Source organism: Ambystoma mexicanum, chromosome 9 (assembly GCF_040938575.1).
Source record: "Ambystoma mexicanum isolate Mex_15411 chromosome 9, UKY_AmexF1_1, whole genome shotgun sequence".
In the NCBI taxonomy this organism is placed as follows: Eukaryota; Metazoa; Chordata; class Amphibia; order Caudata; family Ambystomatidae; genus Ambystoma; species Ambystoma mexicanum.
The window spans coordinates 881,080,848-881,099,880 of NC_090931.1; the positions used below are offsets into that span (position 1 = coordinate 881,080,848).

At 50.6% G+C, this 19,033-nt stretch overlaps 1 protein-coding gene and 1 pseudogene across 4 annotated transcripts in view; one reads left to right on the forward strand and one right to left on the reverse strand.

Annotated features, from left to right (window-relative positions):
- AGAP1 (ArfGAP with GTPase domain, ankyrin repeat and PH domain 1) overlaps positions 1 to 19,033 on the reverse strand; it is a 1,778,872-nt gene that overhangs the window by 257,606 nt on the left and 1,502,233 nt on the right. For all 4 annotated transcript variants that reach the window (XM_069615994.1, XM_069615993.1, XM_069615991.1 and 1 more), the window contains 2 exons: positions 2,559 to 2,713; positions 498 to 588 (listed from right to left, as the gene is read on the reverse strand). In XM_069615994.1, coding sequence (XP_069472095.1) covers positions 498 to 588; positions 2,559 to 2,713 — 246 coding nt within the window. The remainder of the gene's footprint in view (positions 1 to 497; positions 589 to 2,558; positions 2,714 to 19,033) is intronic.
- LOC138490661 (U2 spliceosomal RNA) lies at positions 11,405 to 11,560 on the forward strand (annotated as a pseudogene).

Consider the following 19,033-nt stretch of genomic DNA (forward strand, 5'->3'; position numbering starts at 1 on the left):
GACCGAGGTGACAGATAAAGCCTGGTAAGTTCAAGAGATGACCAACAATACACCTACTTCCTTGTGCCCCAAATGACCCCCTGCAAGCGTGGAACACTCAAGTACAATAAGACCAATGTTTATGCATGATTGGTGTATACGTCTCCAGCATTCATAGGAGTGAGATAAGTTCTCATTTCAGAAAGCACTGCAACCCTTGCAACATTAATGACACTGAAAACATTTTCAAAAAGGCAGAGTGTCATACAAATACAATTTAGAAGCAATGTTCCAATACAAGCAGCATTCTTACTATGATGGAGGAGAGTGTGAGTAATGGGGCTTCTAAAATGCATATGGAACCAATGTTGAGGAAATACCTCTGAACTAAATCGGTCTTACAGGCAGGTAATGGGAACCTTTTCGCTCATAGTCCAGAGAGGTCGTGCCCTCTACAGTTATACATAAAAGCAAACTTCCAAGTCACACACAGGACTTCTTCATAATATTGTACTCACTTTGCATGTCACAGTCCACACACTGAGCATTGCCCCGGATGTTTCGTATCGACTGGAGGGCCAGAGCCTCATTCTGACTGGTTATCCGAGACTAGAAAAGAAAGGGAAAGAGCGAGGAAACAGAACTGAGAAGGAAGCACTGAGGGTTAAACTGTGCAATCAAAATCAAACTAAACAATGGACGAGTCGACCTCTACCTCAAATTCTAGCACCAATGAAATGTAATGTAACTGATTATTTCAAAAGCCAAGAGTGTGAAACTTGTGCCAGCCTTGGAGTGATTCTTACTTGTAAAAGAAAGTACTTTGGTCAAAGGTGCATCACAAGGTGGTCATTTATCCTTCCCTTTGTCCTTGTGCTAGTGTCTGTCGTGCACAGCCCACAAACTCATGCTCAATCTTCTTACCTTGGAACTACCTAATTACATTCATCTTAGCAAGGCAATCCTCCAAGTTCAATAGATGGAAAATGTAGCAGTGAAGCCAGCACATTGAATGAGGCTCATTGATATGTGTGTGCTCTAAGGGTGCTTTTGAGCGATCCACAAAACATCCCCTGGAATTTGGACATTGATATTTTTTATGTACTCGTCATTTCTGTTTTGTTCAAGTAAGCAAAAGGGGTTTACGTGTGCCTCTTTTCTACTGTACTGAGCAAGGTGACAATTTGGCTCTAGGGACTGAGGGCTCATGGTGGCTAATGACTTGCCCTGGTCCGTAAGAGTCTCTTACTATATAAGCGTCTCACAAATAGTGAAAATTATTCAAATGAATGTAATTCAACTTTCTACTGGTGCTTAATTTTCTTAACATTGCCTACGCATATCAGGAACAGAGGTTCTGCATTCCAACTCCCATGAGGATTCGCTATGGACTATGCTGGCTAGATCTGATGGGAGTTCAAGTCCAAAAGGGCCACGTGATGAGTAACCATTTGCTAAAATGTGTAGTGTAGACCTGTGTACATGTTTTCACAGATGTACTCATTAGAAGAGAACATGTCATACATTGCACATGCTGCAAAAGTGTCCTCAAGCATGTGCACTACCCGTTAGATACTGTCACATTGTTCAGGTCTGAGAAGTGAATTTTAGAAGTTGATGACTGCTTAATAAAACTGTTGCCAAGAAGGTTGGTGGGAACCAAAGGCGTTGCTAAGGGGGGGGGCTAAGGGGGCTGTAGCCCCTGGTCTTTTGGTTGTAGCCCAGGATAGAATCTCAGGAGCTACAGCCAAAAGGCTAGCTAGCCCCCGGTCCCAACAGTTCTGACATTAGCGTAGCCCCGGGTCTTTTCCAGACCTAGCAACACCCCTGGTGGGAACACGTTTTCCTAAAAGAAGAGCGAATCCTGGCTTAACGTTTAGCATTGGCATTATATAAAGAATGAAGAAGGTGCAGAACACAGTGCTACCCAGGACAGTTTCAGGGTTCGAGTACACCCTTCCTTCCACATATAAGTACACCATTCAAGCCCCAGCATGTCCATCCCTATGGAAGTCCTGTAAAAAGCATACTTCCCCGGTCTGAACATCTACCTACAGCTGCATGCCCCCCTACCTACAGAAGTAACTTCTGCTACAAAAACACTCCACGTTGTGAACATATCCCTCCCTCCATGTGCCCCCTCCCTGTGGAAGTAATCTATGTTATAGGTGCCAGATAAGAGAGCATCCCTTTGCAGTACAAGTGTATCCTTCTCTATGCAAGTAACTCATGTTCTAGCAACATTCCCTCCATAAGAACAAATTACCCAGTGCGTCCTTTTCTGTGGCAGGGATTCCTATTGCAAGAACATTCCTATGATCATAGCTTTGTTCCAGAGCCCTCAGCAACCCACTTCTTCTGAACATATTTTCTATTGCAGATCCATTATGTGCAGCCAGCATGCTGTTGGGTAAGCACAATGGGATTGCCTGACTGCAGGGAGCAAAGGTCAGCCTGACTCACCCGCCATCTCTTCGGAAAGGCTAATTGGGCCCTGGTCCCCCTGTACCTGCCCCGCAGCTCCACTGCCACTCACGATTTCTGCTTTCAGGTGCAGGTGTATGTGCCGGGGATCTCACCTTGTTCTTGCTGCTCTCGCAAGACTGGAGGCTGGCCAGGATCTGGCTCTCCACTGACTGGACCCAGGCATCACGTTCTTCATAGGTGGTGGCTTCAAAGTGCCACGTCTGACCAGTCAGTGAAACGATGATGAACTCAAAGTTTTCTTCTTGTTCTGAAAGAGAGGAGGTGTGGGTGAAGCTGCCAGCTTTAAATAAGCGCTCACCACTGCCATCTTCCACCCCGCGCAAGGGGCGCCTTCTGAATAGCTGTTGAACCCCGCCTCCCTATATGGTTCATTAGTTGACCATGCCAAACCGCCCCCATTACATTCACAAACGAGAAGTCATTCTTCATTGCTACCGACAAAGACTCTGCTTCACTGATGTGCTCTCTTATGATGGGTGACAACCAACAGTGAGCAAAACCAAAAGCTGAGTGCTTACAAAACATACTGCATCCTTTAAAGCTGCATCTCCAAAAACTCAGAAGAAACGTGAAGACTGTGCTGAAGACACTTATACATATTTTCGATTTTAAAAAATTGACAACTGAAATGCATATTTCTGGCCGGGTAACGCAGCGTAGTCCATCAGAGGAGTTGGAGGTGAGGGGGAACAAAACAAGGATTTCTGGTCTTTTATCATTTGTAAGCACATTCCCAAGATACAGGACGTATGAAATGGCCAGCATGGCTCTTCTGCGCCTGGTCTTAGGGAAGGGTCTTAGAACACAGAAATGGATGGCTCAAAGGAGAGCATAGTCGTACATTAAGCCCGTGGATGCTTACTGGATACGTGCAAATGAGTTGACTGAGTGGGTGAGTGCATTCAAGCACGCGTGAACATATCTGGGCACTTCTGCATCGTTTGAGCGTTTGTATGCAACAGTGTCAACATGCACGGATGTGCATGTCAAGTGGTGTCAGTGCAGTGTACGCATTTGCGTGGTTTTGTGTAAGCTATAGTGCTTATGTGCATCATGGTTTACAGTGTGCATGCCTGTGTTTTGAAATGTGCACGGGAAGAGTATTCAAGTGTTTAGTATATTTGTGTGTTATAAGGGTGTGGAGGAGTAGACCGACACAGGTGGCATGGCATGTTGTTGGGCAAAGACTTTGATTCTTTAAAAAAATAAGAGAAGAGTCTATCTTTCCCTAACTCTCCTTGCCTCAACTAAACATGAAGGAAAATGTCAGAACGTCTGAAAATAAAGAGTCCACCGTCCAGGGTCAAAATCCTACTTCTATCCCTTAGACTTGAAAACAAACTAAAGTTGTTCACTGTCTTCTTGGTCGAGAAGGACTCCCTTCTTATGGACAGTCACAATTGCATACAATTGGCAATTAAAGTAGGGGAATGTCTCCCTTTCCCTGGCCTTGTTCAGGCTTCACTTGGCAGTTCAATGTTGTAGGTGGAATGCCTCCCTTTCCCCGGCCTTTCTCTCCCCCCTGATGAGCCCCTCCAGTGACTCAATTGGGACTGCGACGAAGAAGAAGGCTGTTGGAGGACCTTGTCCTCATGCACTGTTTGGTCCCCGCCTTTGTGTAGACTTAACTGGTTTCTTTACAGTATCCCTGGTATACTACACTGCTAGTTATATTGTCTCGCCTGCGAAGAGTCCTCGACCCTGTTGTCATGACTTCTTATTCTCTGATCCCAGACCACTTCACATTGGCTTTTCTTCCTTGGGTCCCAGACCCCTTCATCCTGGTTTCTCTTTCTCAGGTCCCACACCCGTTCACCTTGGTTTCTCTTTCTCAGGTCCCACACCCCTTCACACTGGTTGCTCTTTCTCAGGTCCCACACCCCTTCACACTGGTTTCTCTTTCTCGGGTCCCAGACCCCTTCACACTGGTTTCTCTTTCTTAGGTCCCACAACCCTTCACCTTGGTTTCTTGAGCCCCCCCCCCTCGAGATTCCCAGGATGCCTCTGTACCTTCTATATGGGCTCTCACCTCGGCCTCAGGCCTCTCTGCGTCTTTTGACGGTACTTTTGTTTCCGGTTTGTATGCTGCCATACGTGGCTCCCAAGCACTTACTGGGAGCCTGGCTGCGCGTACATGCTGGACCGTCTTCTGCTGCACTCTTCCGCTTTGGAAGCCTCTGCTTCTTCCGGCTTCGGTCCTCCTGAGAGCAGGTAGGGATGACGCCTCTTCTTCTGCCATGCCCCCGGGAGCAGCTGCAGGTTCAGCTCTTCTGTCTGCGGTATGGTTGTTTCACTTGTGGTGCCTCTGGGGAGGGACTGACAACATTGTTAGTCCTCCTTCCCTTTTTAAGTTCCACAGAACACAAAAAGGTAGACTGTTCAATGAGTAGGTCTTGTGGGTTCTTTATGGTTCCGAACTTCTTCCTTGCCTCAGTATATTAAGCAGATAGTTCAGTGGCGTCAGTCCTTAACTTCCTCGTCCCAGTTTTAGTGGTACTATTGCTGTAACAGAAACACATGGGGGAACTTAAATGATAATAGGAAGGTAAAGAAGATGAGTAGAGAAAGGTGGGTAAGGGTGGATTATGCCACGTTATCCCATAATATCCCCCTTGTATCCAAGAGGGGGAATCCCTCCCCATAAGATCCACCTGCTGAGTTCCACGCCCAGGGGGACTAGCGGATAGCAGCCTCATCTCCCTGGCCTCATGGAAAGGGGCTCCCCATCGGGGAGAAGGGATGACATCCAAGGATTCACCAAAGTGTGTAGGCACATCGGTTTTCTACACTTATTCAGCTAGAAAACTCTGTGTCAGCTATAACCTTCTCTACTTTTATCTGCAAAACTGCAATGGTGCCTCGCCTCAACCTTCGAAATATTAGGAACATCTGGCACCCCCTTCCTTTCAACACTACCAAGCATATCTTAACCACTCTGGTCGTCTCTAAACTGAACTACTGTTTGATATCCCCAACTATGTTTTCTGTCCTCTCGACAAGAACATTAACTTCGCTAACCGGACTCTCTCACATCCCATCTATTTCCTCTTACCATCACCAGGCTGGATGGCTGACTGTGCAAAACAGTGCCAGATTAGAATGTATTGTCCTGGTTTCCAAATCTATCCGCAGAAAAGAACCATATCGATCCTCTTCTACAAACCTTCTCATAATCTCTGCTCTCCCTCCTTCACTACCCTTGTGGCACCTTACCCTCCCTGTGCTTCCTCTTGTTTCTGCTCTTTGTCCCTTCTTGCTCTGCTTGTTTGGAATTCTCTTACCCCAGACATCCAAGAAACAGCCCACACCGATTTGTTCAAACCCAAACTAAAAGCCTACCTGCTCACCTCTGAGTTACCCTCTTAACCGCCCTCTCATCTGCCTGCTTACAAACATTTTCCCCTCGCCTCTAACCTGCCTCTGTACCTTACTTTCTCTGACTCCACGCTAGATCTTTACCCATCATGGTCACATGCCTAACACAGCTCTATGCCACCTCCCTGCTCTTAAAAATGTCTAATGCGGATTGTCTTTAATCTATGTAAATCCATGCATGCATTGTCCCCTGTGACTGTTCCAGTTACTCCCCTACACAACCTATTCAAAATGTCACGTGAACTCACACCGTTGTATGAAGCTCTGTTTCCCCTCACATCAGATATCTTATCTATTGCATGTTGTTTTACTGGTGCATGAGTGTTTATGCACGTATTCAATAACATAACGGAATGTGCGCTTATATACGTGCCTCTGTAGGCTAGTGTGAAGGAGGCATGTGTCTTACTGTCTAAGGCATGGGTGCACAACATACGGCCCGCCGTGCTGTTTTGTCCAGCCCGCGAGGCACAAACACTTTCCTAATGGAGGGCGGCCCGCAAGCAGCATCGGCCGCCCTCCATTAGGAAAGTCTTTGTTGTCTTCCGGGCCTGACAAAACACTGGCCGTCATTGGCTCAGCACACACGCACCACGTCGCTCCTACGAGCCACGTAGTGCGTGTGTGCTGCACCAATGGAGGGCCAGCACTACGGCTGGCGTGGCCAGAAAGGCTTGATGTCGGAAAGCATTTCAGTCTTGCTGGCCACGCCAGCCGTAGTACCACTCACCTCACCAGCGTTCCAGCTTACCTGCCTTCCAGCACGTCCGGTAAGTGGTCTGTTTGTGTGTCGGGTCTGTTCTGCTGTATGTTTGTGTTGTGTATGTTGAGATGGGGGTGTAGGGGGTGTCAGATGTGTATGAATGTTTGTTTTTGAGTGTTTGTGTTGTGTATGTTGAGATGGGGGGGGGGTGTTGTGGGGTTTTGGGTCTGTATGGGTGCATGCTTGAGAATGTGTGAGCTGAGTTGGGGTGGGGGGTTCGGGTCTGTTTGGGTGCATGCTTGAGAGTGTGTGTGCTGAGTTTGGGGGTGGGGGGTTTGGGTCTGTATGGGTGCATGCTTGAGAGTGTTTGTGCTGAGTTGGGGGTGGGGGTTCGGGGTCTGTATGGGTGAATGCTTGAGTGTGTGTGTGTGCTGAGTTGGGGTGTGGGGGGTACGGGTCTGTATGGGTGCATGCTTGAGAGTGTGTTTGGGGCATAGTGTTTGGTTGGGGGTGAGGGACATGGGGCATAGTGTATGGTTGGGGGTGAGGGGGCCATGGGGCATAGTGTTTGGTTGGGGGTGAGGGGGCCATGGGGCATAGTGTTTGGTTGGGGGTGAGGGGGCCATGGGGCATAGTGTTTGGTTGGGGGTGGGGGACATGGGCATGGGGCATCGTGTTTGGTTGGGGGTGGGAGCCATGGGGCATAGTGTTTGGTTGGGGGTGGGAGCCATGGGGCATAGTGTTTGGTTAGGGGTGGGAGCCATGGGGCATAGTGTTTGGTTGGGGGTGAGGGGCATGGGGGATAGTGTTTGGTTGGGGGTGAGGGGGCCATGGGGCATAGTGTTTGGTTGGGGGTGAGGGGGCCATGGGGCATAGTGTTTGGTTGGGGGTGGGAGCCATGGGGCATAGTGTTTGGTTGGGGGTGGGAGCCATGGGGCATAGTGTTTGGTTGGGGGTGGGAGCCATGGGGCATAGTGTTTGGTTGGGGGTGAGGGGCATGGGGGATAGTGTTTGGTTGGGGGTGAGGGGCATGGGCATGGGGGATAGTGTTTGGTTGCGGGTGAGGGGGCCATGGGGCATAGTGTTTGGTTGGGGGTGAGGGGGCCATGGGGCATAGTGTTTGGTTGGGGTGAGGGGGCCATGGGGCATAGTGTTTGGTTGGGGGTGGGGGACATGTGCATGGGGCATAGTGTTTGGTTGGGGGGGCATGGGCAGGGGGCATAATGTTTGGTTGGGGGTGAGGGGACCATGATGCATAGTGTTTGGTTGGGGGTGGGAGCCATGGGGCATAGTGTTGCACTCCAAGAGTGAACCCAATAATAAAGCTAAAACAGGCACAGTTAGGAGATGTACATCCTTTGCTTTTTTTGAGGAAACCTAACTCAACGAAGGCCATACTCCTCTTGGACAACCCAAACAGCAAACTATAGCAGTCCAAAATAACGGAATGTCCAATCATAGGTCAATAATATATATATAATTTAATTAAACAGACGATATACAATAACTCAATCGAAATAAATTACAACAATGGAAAATGTGTAGTACAAAATGTTTGAAATGCAATAAAAATCGTTACCCCTCAAAAAAACATTCTTTTTCCATGTGTTTAATACAAATTAAGGGTTGAAAAAGCCTCCTGCCACGCCCCGCCCACATTTACTTTTGGCCCACTATAGCCCTCATGTAAGGTACTTTCAGCCCTCTGTCAAAATTAGTTGTGCACCCCTGCTCTAAGGGAATGCTAGTGCAAGAACGTAGGTCTGCTAGCACAGAAGCTTGGCAGTGTTCTTAACAAGATCTTCTATCCTAGGCCGAGACCAGGGCACATTATTAGCCTTTTGACGTGCATAACAGGCAATCAGAATGATCCGCTGTAATAGCATCTCAGCGCTATCTGCTCGTCCACATCAACCTGACCAATTACCTCGCACGACATTAATAACACAGCAAATTACTCTAATTGTGTCCAGTTTCTGCGCTGCCCGAGTCCCAGAGGCCTAATTCACCATTCTCCAGGAAGGGGGGGGGGGGGGGGGCTAGGTGGGGGGTGGAGGGATTCAACTTGGCACTCCAAGCTGAGCCTACAAGGAAACCCTCTCATTATCCAGGTCTGGCCTGTCAAACTTCTTCATTTCATAGTAAAGGTTAATATTCCAATCAGACATCAATTATTGGGGGAAGCCCGTCCAGCACAGGGTAAAGAGCTGGAGGCAGCTGCTACTAGAGGAATTCGTCGCAGGGTTGATTGGGGGGGGAGAGGGGAGAGTAGGGGTTTTTGTCTTACACGAGTCGCCACTTTTTTAATGTGATTGGGTGAGGTAGTAGCTATGACTGGCGTGCGAGGGCGACCCGTGGGGACAGTAAAAGAGCAGAGGCGTAATTGGCATCTCTTGGCATCCTGATGCCGATAGAATATGCCAAACACGTTTTCTTTATCAAAGCCGGCTCCGGGAACCCGATCTCAGATGTTACCTCTTAGGAAATTGCAGGGTTGCGCGGGTAATTAGAAGAGTCTGTGACATTCGTGTCATGCTCTGTGCGTGTTTGTTGGGGGGTAATGGGGTTAAAGGAGATCACAGAGCGGGTTCTTACACGGCTGACCTTAGCAGAATTTATGAAATGGATTAGGGTAACCTAAAGCAAGCCAGGTGACAGATGCTTCTTTCTGACATAAAAATCCTGCTAGACTTCGGAGGTCAAGACAAACGTGACCCTGCCCATGCCCCACTCAATTCAGCTCATAGCTGCACCCGTTCCCGCGCCGCAAAAACACACACATTTTATGTTCGCATTCACAGAGAAGACACCGGCCCTTCCCTTCCACTGTACATGTAATTCTCATATACAATTTCAAGGTGCTGGGAAGGGGTCGGCGGGCGAGTGGGGTGAGGGAGTGGGGGCGAATGGAATAGTGAATGGGTGTTTGATGCCCCCTGCTGGTTGATTTGAACTTACATTGGCACTGGTTACTCGCTTGGCAGGGAAGACGCACAGTATCAAAGAGCACAGCGTCAGTAACCTACTATAGAGCGTAACCTTAGAGCATTACCGCTTATAGCCCGCCAGAGAAGCCAGCTCCCACAGCAGTTTATTCCTAATTTCCGAGTATGCTTTATTCCTAATTTCCGAGTATGCTCGTTAATAAGGGGAGAGAGGCAATTTACCCACCAGGACTATTTAATGAACTATAGCAGTATTCTCTTTCCACATTCCATATTTACATACTCCAACGAGAGCCGGAATGAAACCACACAGTGTTCGTGCAGACAATCTGAACTGAGTACAGAGTTTATGAAGAACTTGAGTTGTGACACTAAATCTTATGTAGGGGGAATCAGCCTGACCATAATAGAATAGGGATTTCATTTCCATTCAAATTGAACTAATTGGCTGCATTTGCCCCAACTCAAGAAGTATAATACCCCCAAAAATAAATAATGCACTGCCCTCTTCAAATTCTGGGCAGAACAGGGCAGTGGTAATCCGCCTAAGCGGCGCCGCACAGGGATTTTTCAGGCATGGGAATACCGCTTTCACTAACAGGCTGACCAAAGCGGAGAGCAGAGCTGGTCCGGGAATGCATGGACCTTCCCATAGGCCACCAGGAACCCTTGCAGAGTCCCTGCTTCATGCCCGTTTGTAGGCTGCTGCGGGACATGCTTCAGAGCTAACAGAATGTAGCTTAGCACAGACGGATGCGGGCAGTCATAGGCCAAGAATAGATTGTGTAACTTTCTACAGCAAAGATTCCATCAAAATTGACATGTCACTCATGACATTGCCAGCTCCCTGAAACTCAATTTATTTAGAACAGTAGAATCCATTTAAAACTCGGACAAGAGAGATTATTTTCGTAAACTTTTGAATGGATTTCCTTAATATGGTAGGTCAGAATCGGGACTGACAACGAGGCATGGTTCACAGGTTTCTTTATTTTTCATGTCCAGTACAAAACAATCTAACACTACCAGCTAAAACCCTATCCTATGAAAAGAAAGCCAAAAGGTGCTTTTCAGGAGGTCTTGAAAATGAATATCGGTCCTCTGCCCAGAATCCTACTCAAACCTATGACCATCTCCTTTTCCCAAAAGAAAATCATCAACAAACAAAAAAAACAACAGTAGAAAGCCCTTGTGGAACTATCAAGTCAAAGGGATTGCTGCTGGCTCCTGACCCCAACCTTCTCTCCATCTGAAAAGGCTTCCGCCAATACTATCAGGCAAGACAGTGTTTTAGCCCAGGTCACGCTCTGTCTGTTGCCCACTCTGGTGTTCTTTCAGTCTTTCTCCCTTCCCCCCTTCTGGGCCTCTCTTAGTCTCTCCCCATTATGGGGTTCCTCTTCCCTCACTCCCTCCCTCTACCGTTTTTTACTTGCACTCTCTACTCTGGATAATTCGCTCCCCCCCCCCCCGCTCTGGAGTTCTCTGGTTTTCCACTCTTCACTCCTGGATATTCGTTCTCACGCCCCATTATGGGGGGTTCCTCCGTTTTGCACTCCTCACTCTGGGTGTTCTCTATTCACCCTCTTGGGCTCTTCTGTTCTGTACCCTTCCGCCCTCCCACCTTCTCGGGTTCATTCTCGTTCTCTCCACTCTGTTGTCAGCCTCTCTTTCCGCTGGAGACACCACATACCTGTTTGCCTAGTGCTGCACTCCACGGGAGGGGCGTCAAGTTGGGCGGCTTCTCCAGTGGTTGTGGAGCCTCTTGCACCTCTTCTCTGCTGTGCTCCCCTACGTTTGGTCGAGGATATCGCTTCCTCGTTCTGGCAGCTGATTGGGCTCAGAGGTGTCACTCAGGCGACCTCTCAGCTGGGCTCTGGACTACACCAGTTCTCCAAGGCCCTGATGCCTTGTACTTGCAGCATCTGTGGCCTTTTGGCTAAGATCAAGTGTAGTATCTGTTCTTATCTTTTTTGATTTGAATTAATACTATAGGCACTGGTGATCATTTCTGGCGCATAGGTGGATGCATGCTGGAGAATTTATTCTCCTAACACCTTACCCAGGATCCTTTTTGGACTCAGCCCTTTGAGGTGGGGATTTATGCTTGGTTGCTTGCAGCCATAACCTACTTCCTAGCGCTTGGCAGGACAAAAAGTGACCCAGTTGGACTCGGAGTACGATTTCCGAATTTTCGCGGGCCGTTTGGCTCTTTTTTCAGGGGAGCTGAAAAGGCAAAATTGATCTGGGGCCATCCTAGACATGGCAGAGAGCTCAGGAAAGCAAGGCGAAGCGCTGGTCCAGGGGGGACAGGACCCCCAAGAGGATTCCATGGAAGTGGGACCGGCGCTAGCAGCAGACACACCCAGCAGGGTGGACCCAGCAACAGGGGCTGGGGGAAAACCAGCAACAGGGGCTGGGAACACCCCGGTCCCCAAGCCCAGGGGAATCCCAGCGCCAGGGGCTGGGGCAAACCCGGCGACAGGGGCTGGTGGAGCTGGAAAGGGAGGCCCAGGGACCCAGGCGGGGGCACCCCCAATAGCAGGAAAATGAGGCAGCGAGGCACAGCCCGGCCACCCCAGTACAGCTGGAGGGAAAGGAGGCGCCTCACCGGGCACCAGCGGAACCCAACCAGGAGATGGAGGCCCAGGACCAGGGCTGAAGGGCAAGCTAGGAAACTCTGACAAGGCAGCAGGGGCCAAGCCAGATGCCCAGGGCAAGGCGACAGGGGCCAAGCCCGGGGGAAACAGCTCTGCCTGGGCCACCAAGCCCTACCCCTTGAACCAACGGATGAAACAGACCCTTGACCTGCATCCGGATGAGGTTGGCGGCAAGCGGGCAATGCTTGACCGCAAAATGTGCTGGGACAAGGTGGTTCTGGGAGCAGGGGTAAGCCCCAGCGAGGTCCTAAGCTTCCAGGACTACCTGTCATGCGGGGTCTTCCTCCTAACATTCATCTTGCAGGCCCTCTGCGATAAATATTGGGACATCTTCCAGGGGAAGAAAAAGGAGGCCCCGTACAGTACGTTCGATATGGATACGCAGTCACGGGAGAGAAGGATAACGGTGGAGATGACTAACCCGCACGTTTCGGAATCAGACATAGGCACCCTGCTGAAACAGTACGGCACCATCAAGGATGGGCCCACCAAAATCAGGGACGCCAATGGGGTTTGGAACACCTCATGGAGGGTCACACTAGAACTCGAACAGGGCCTCGGAGGTCAAGACGGCCTAAGGCACCTGCCATCGGTGTTCTACCTGGGAGCAGATGAAGGGAGGATAAGGTACCAGGGACAACCCTTCACCTGCAGAAAGTGCAACGGCGAAAGGACACAAAGCCAGCGCATGCCCCCTGTCATTCTGCCGAAATTGCAGGGGGACGGGCCACGACGCCCACGAATGTAAGGGACAGAAAACGTGTAACTTCTGTGGCACACATACTATGGCTGCCCGATCTCAGCCAGATCCTACGCCCAAGCGGCGAGCGGAGGAGCCAAGGTCCCACAGCCGGCCAGTCGGCCAACGACTGAGGCGACCAAGGCACCTCCACGGGACCGGAGAACCGTCATCAGCAAGTCGGCATCGGACGGACTGGCGACCCTGATGACGGAGATCAGAAACGAGGGCCTGGAGATAGAACAGGCACGGAAGGCACAGGAAAAGGCTAACCCGAGCAAGGCCCACCCGTGGCGAGCGGCAACCCCGCAGACCCAGGAGACGCCAAGCACGGCAGAACCAACCCCAGAACCAACCCAGAGCACCACGAGGCCAGCAGAGCCAGAGGGAGCTGGAATCCCCACCCAAGCTCCCCAGGCCGCTGCCGCGGGGGCACCTGTGGCAGGCGAGGTGGCAGCTGCCCGAACCCCAGAGACAGCTGCGCCACAGGCCCCTGAGACAACAGCCCTGATACCCCCCTCAACCTCCAAGGTTGAAGACCTCTCAGACCCCGAAGACCAAGGGAACGGCCAAGGAAAAGGGAAGAGAAAGTCCAAACTGAGGAGGGACAGGCAGACTCAGGAGCAAGTCCAATCACGAAGCCGCGTCAGAGCAAGCTGACGAGGAGAGCGAGAAGGAGATCCCCGTGCGACTCTCCCGGGCCACGAGAAGGAAAGCCCTGCAAACCAGGGCAGACTACTTAACGGCCACCAAGGCAGCCAGAGCTAAAGCAAGAGAAGAGGTGGTGGTGATCCCCAACACGGACTCCGAGGAGGAGGACGAAGATAGCACTAGGGATGTAACGGTATAACGTTAAAGATACCGTGAACCACTCAATTGAACAATAATAACCGTCACATTGTTTATATCGGTATACCGTTTATACCGTTAAGTGTGCTTTTCAATCTGATTTGGAAAGGCTGCAGTAAGCAAGTGCTGCATAGTCTTGGCCTTGCACTGTTGGATGTGCCATCTGCCAAGTAGTTTCAGTTGGAGCAGTTTTTAATGCCATTGCATAAACCACACGTGCCTGACACAAAATCAATATGTTAGCAATAGGAAGAATAAATACAGTGCCAAGAAGGGAAAGGGTTTACTTTGGGTTGGCGACTTTGGGGTTTATATATTTATAATGGATAATGTTTGCTAAACATATGACAATGGGGTATTTGCCTGGTTCCATCATTGAATTTACATATAATAAGTCACATTGCGAAATTCACTCATCTCTATGGGCATTCCCTGCTGCCATACCAAAGGGTAACATGTCTGTGATTACATGAACACCTTTTGGCCCGCAAGTAAACTAAAGGCTGTAACGTAAAGAGAGCGTGCGTGTGTATGTGTGTATGCGCACAAGCTTATACTACCGTCAGCCTCCATTGATCTGTGGCATGCAGGTTATAAAGATGGCAACATGTTCATCTTCACCAGTAGCCAGTGGGGGAGCTAAAATCCAAAATGACCACTTAAGAAAAGCTATTGAGTTTGCTTTGCCAGTCGCAGCAGGGCTCCCCCCACCCCCTCCTCCTCTCCACATGTGTGTTTGTCTTTGGTGGAAGCAAGAGGTGGCATTTCAGTGGAAAGTATGTTGAAAAGCCCAATTCTGGCCCTGGGTGCCTGGTTTTGTTTGTGATGATAAATCTGATAATTTATGACCTTTTAGAAAATATTTGTTAAGATTGGTTAACTCCAACTGCTATACCGCGATAACCATGATATATCGTCATTTGGCAAGAAGGTTATCATACCGTCATAAAACTAATACCGTGACACCCCTAGATAGCACACCCCTCAGCGAGATCGCGCTCCTGCACCAGCGGCTGAAGGTAATAGAAATGTTGCAAAGCCTGCTGGTCCCAGACGGCGAAAAAGCGACAAGGAAGACCCGGACACAGACAGAATGGAACTTGTGCAAGGTGATTGTTCGGAACAGGACTAAACTAGGACCCAAACAAGAACCACCCCTTAGAGAACCAGAATCCGTAGCTTAAACATTGCAAGGATGGCCATATCACTGCTCACCTTGAATGTCAGAAGCTTGAAGGACCGGATCCAAAGGGCAAGCACGATAAGATATCTGGCAGCCCAGAACTGCGATGTGTGCTTCCCCCAAGAGTGTGGAATACCGTATGACCGGTCGTACAAACAACTCGAGGAGGAGTGGAGTCACGGGCCGTCCTTCTGGTCAGGAGGAAACGACTGCAAATCCTCAGGAGTGGCCATTCGTAAGGGGAAGGCATTTCACAGTCTTCCCTGAGGGATGTCATCGGAGGCATGGGGGTGAATGCCAGGAACTACTCCTGGAGTCGCCCCGATGGCTCTATGCGCTCCAGGATCGATATCGTCTTCACCTCCCAGACGATAAGGCCGGTACAGAGCTCCATGGTTGCCGTACACTTCACTGACCACAGAGCAATCAGCTTCACAGGGGAACTTTCGGGGAAGTTCCCAGCCGGGCCGGGATCCTGGAAGCTGAATTGCACGCTGCTGGAAAGCGAGGAGACAAAAGGCAAACCTCAGGGAAGCATACGCAGTGGGGAGGAGCATGAAGGACTGCTTTCAATCCACGGGGGAGTGGTGGGAGTGGGTCAAGACCCAGGTCCAGAGCTTCTTCCAGGGTGTCAGCAGGGCTGTGGCACGGGAAAAGAAGAGGACGTTCAGAGCCCTGCCATCGCGGTTGCAGGACTGTTCGAACTCTAGCTCAGAGGCTAGGACGTGAAAGACGACCTAGAAGAGACGAGGAAGGGGCTGGACGACCACTTCCAGGCGGAATCTAGGAAAGTCATGTTCCGTTCCAGGGTCGAGCGACTTGAGAAGGATGAAAAATGCAGCGCATTTTTCTTCAAGAAGCTACACTCCACTACCAGACCCCTACTGGAACTACGGGACCCAGAGGGAAACCTCCAAGACGAGAAAGAACTGGTGATGAAGGTCGTCACAGACTTCTGCAGCAGCCTCTACCCGCCCAAGGTGTCGGAGGGAGCCCAGGCAGACACGTTTCTGTCTGGGATCTCGAGGACACTGGGACCGGAGGAGAGGGAGGGCCTGAATGCGCCCTTCACCCTGGGGGAGCTGCACCAGGCGGCCACCTCCTTCAAACGCAGCAAGACCCCAGGCTGTGACGGGCTCCCAGTGGAACTCTACACCGAACTCTGGGACCAGATCGGGCTGGACTTGCTCACGCTATACGAGGAGATGGCGGAGAAGGGCAGCATGCCACAGACTCTGAGGGAAGGCACAATTGCCCTCTTGTACAAACAAAAGGGAGAGAGAGATGACCTCAAGAACTGGAGACCCATCTCGCTCCTAAACGTGGACTACAAGATCCTGGCAAAGGTGATGGCAAATCGGCTCAAGAAGGTCATCGGGAAGCTAGTCCACCCAGACCAATCCTGCGGGATACCAGGGCGCCAGATAGCGGACAGCTTGGACCTGATCAGGGACACGATAGAGTACGCCAGGGACCGCAGGGTCCGAGCGGCCCTGGTAAGCCTCGATCAGGAAAAGGCTTTCGATAGAGTGTCCCACAAGTTCATGGCCCGAGCCCTGCGAGCGATGGGTCTGGGAGACTTCTTCTGTGACATGGTGCGGACCATGTACCAAGAGATCTTCAGCAGCGCAATGGTAAACGGGTGGAAGTCGGACTCCTTCCCGGTGGAGTCGGGTGTCAGGGCTGCCCACTCTCACCCTTGCTGTTCGTCTGCATCATAGAGCTCCTGGCAGAATACATCTGACAGAATAGGGACATCCGAGGAGTGAAGGTGCCGGGGAGCGAAGGCAAGGGGGAAGTGAAGTGCTCCCTGTACATGGACAATGTTACGGTCTTCTGTACAGACGGGTGCTTGATGAAGGCCCTCGTAAGGACCTGCGAGGACTTCGGCAAGGCATCAGGGGGCAAGATAAACTGCACCAAGTCAGAAGCCATGCTCTTCGGAAACTGGAACCCAATGTACGACCCTCTGCCCTTCCCCATCAGACCGGTCCACATGAAGATCCTGGGTGTGTGGTTTGGCTACGAAGGGGCCGCGACAAGGTCGTGGGATGAGTGCGTGGCGAAAGACAAGCAAAAGCTAGGGCTATGGAGCCTGCAGAGGCTGACCATAGAGGGGAAGACGCTGGCTCGGGCGAACAATGTCCTCCCGGTCCTGCAGTACCTCGCACAGGTCTGGCCGGTGCCGAAGTCCACCATAAAGACCATCACGAGGATGGTATTCTACTTCATCTGGAACTCGAAGATGGATAGAGTAAAGAGAGCAACCATGATCAAGACACACGACAAAGGCGGGAAGGGGGTGCCGGACATCCCCACCATGCTGAGGGGCTTCTTCACCTGCAACTGCATGAGGCTCACGCTGAGCAGCAGTGATGAAAGTCACGTGGGATTCATGATGGCCCGCTTCTTCCTACTCCCGGTATGGCGGAGGCTGGGATGGGTGGTGTGGGACACCAGGATCCCATACAACTGGACTGCCCCCTTGTACTATGCCTAAGCGGAGTGTTTTGTAAGAGAATTCCACCTGGATGCGGCGGCGCCGGACCAGTGGAAGAATGGGGCCATCCACAAAAGCATTCGTGACAGGGACGTTTGCGAGCAGATCAGGACCCTATCATCAGAAAACGCAGAGCGCGTGTGGGGCAATGTGGCATCGAAACGGCTCACGAACAAGCACAAAGATGTTGCCTGGATGGACATCCAGGGAGGTCTGCCGGTGCAACGTTCATGCACGCCAGAGGTCTCAACCGCTTCAAAAACTGCCCCCTGGCCTGCACGGCAGACGAGACAGTAACATCTCTTTTAGGATTGCCCCTACGCACGAGACTTGATGCGGAACTTGGCCACGGAACTAGGGGGCACGATCCCGACAGCAAACATCACTGCCGATGCAATGATGTACGGTTTGTTTCCGGGGACCCACGCACAGGAAGACATCCAGGCCTGCTGGAGAATCCTGTGCTGCGTAAAAGATGTGCTCCTTTTTTCCAGAAACCGCCTGGTGGTAGGGAAGAAAGACGACGACGGAATCCTGCGGACGGATGATCCACAGCCTCCGGAGGGACTACGCGATCATCGACAGGCCGGAGGAGGACAGCAACGACGAAGAAGAGTGAGTAAACTTACATTTACACAACATGTCCTTGTGCTTTTTCTCAAACAGGACCCACCTCTGGGTGGAGAAACCGAGGAAATGCTGAACGCACTCGAGGCGGTAAGACGAGGATGCATAAGTAATGTGCACCATAACCTAACATGACCTTTTTCCTTTACAGCGAAAAAGGTCGACAAAGTCAGGCTTGTGCACATGTTGTCAAGACTACTCTTGAAGACTGATGAGTAAAAAAGGGTAATTCTGAAAGTAACGATCTCCCATATCTGAACGGATGATGACCCCGACAAAAAAAAAAAAAAGAAAAAAAAAAATTATAATTTCTGTGGCCAGGACTAGGTAGCCTCTAATGCGGCCATTCGGCTGGGCTTTGTAATCGGTCCACAGAGACACTTCTGCCCTGCTCTTGCAGCCTCTCTGGCTGCTACCGCTGGCCTTCCTCTGTGCTGCACTCTGTGCGCACCCACTGTTGGGACCCAGTCACCAGAGTTCTTGCCAGCCACACCCTCTTCCTGTTTGGCATGGTTAAGCTCCGCACTGCGACTACGCTGTGATTGGTTGTCTGTGGGACGATCCTGCAGGGGGCTTGTTAACTCGTCTCTGCTCAGTTTCTATAGAAGATTGGTCACATGAAAGGTCAGAAGCCAAGTCAGCCATTACAAAGCGGTGTATTGGGTTATATTATATCTTAGCCCCTAAATACCCTGCAAAGGATTTAGTCACTGGGAAGGAGAGATGGTGACTTATACCCCCTTCAGGGTCCCTGGTCCCTAAAGGGGAGTCACCCCAAGAGGGATTGTGCTCATGTCCCCTAGGGGGTGGTAAGAATAGCAGGCTTAACTCCCTAATCACAAAGCGGGTGGCTGGCTCTTGGGGAGAGGTGACGATCTCCCTGAATTCGTCCCAGTAAATAGAACAGAGCACATGACTTACTTTTAGGAACACATTTAGTGACTTCAACCCTAGTCAGATGAACTTAACAAAAGACTTAATTCATACTC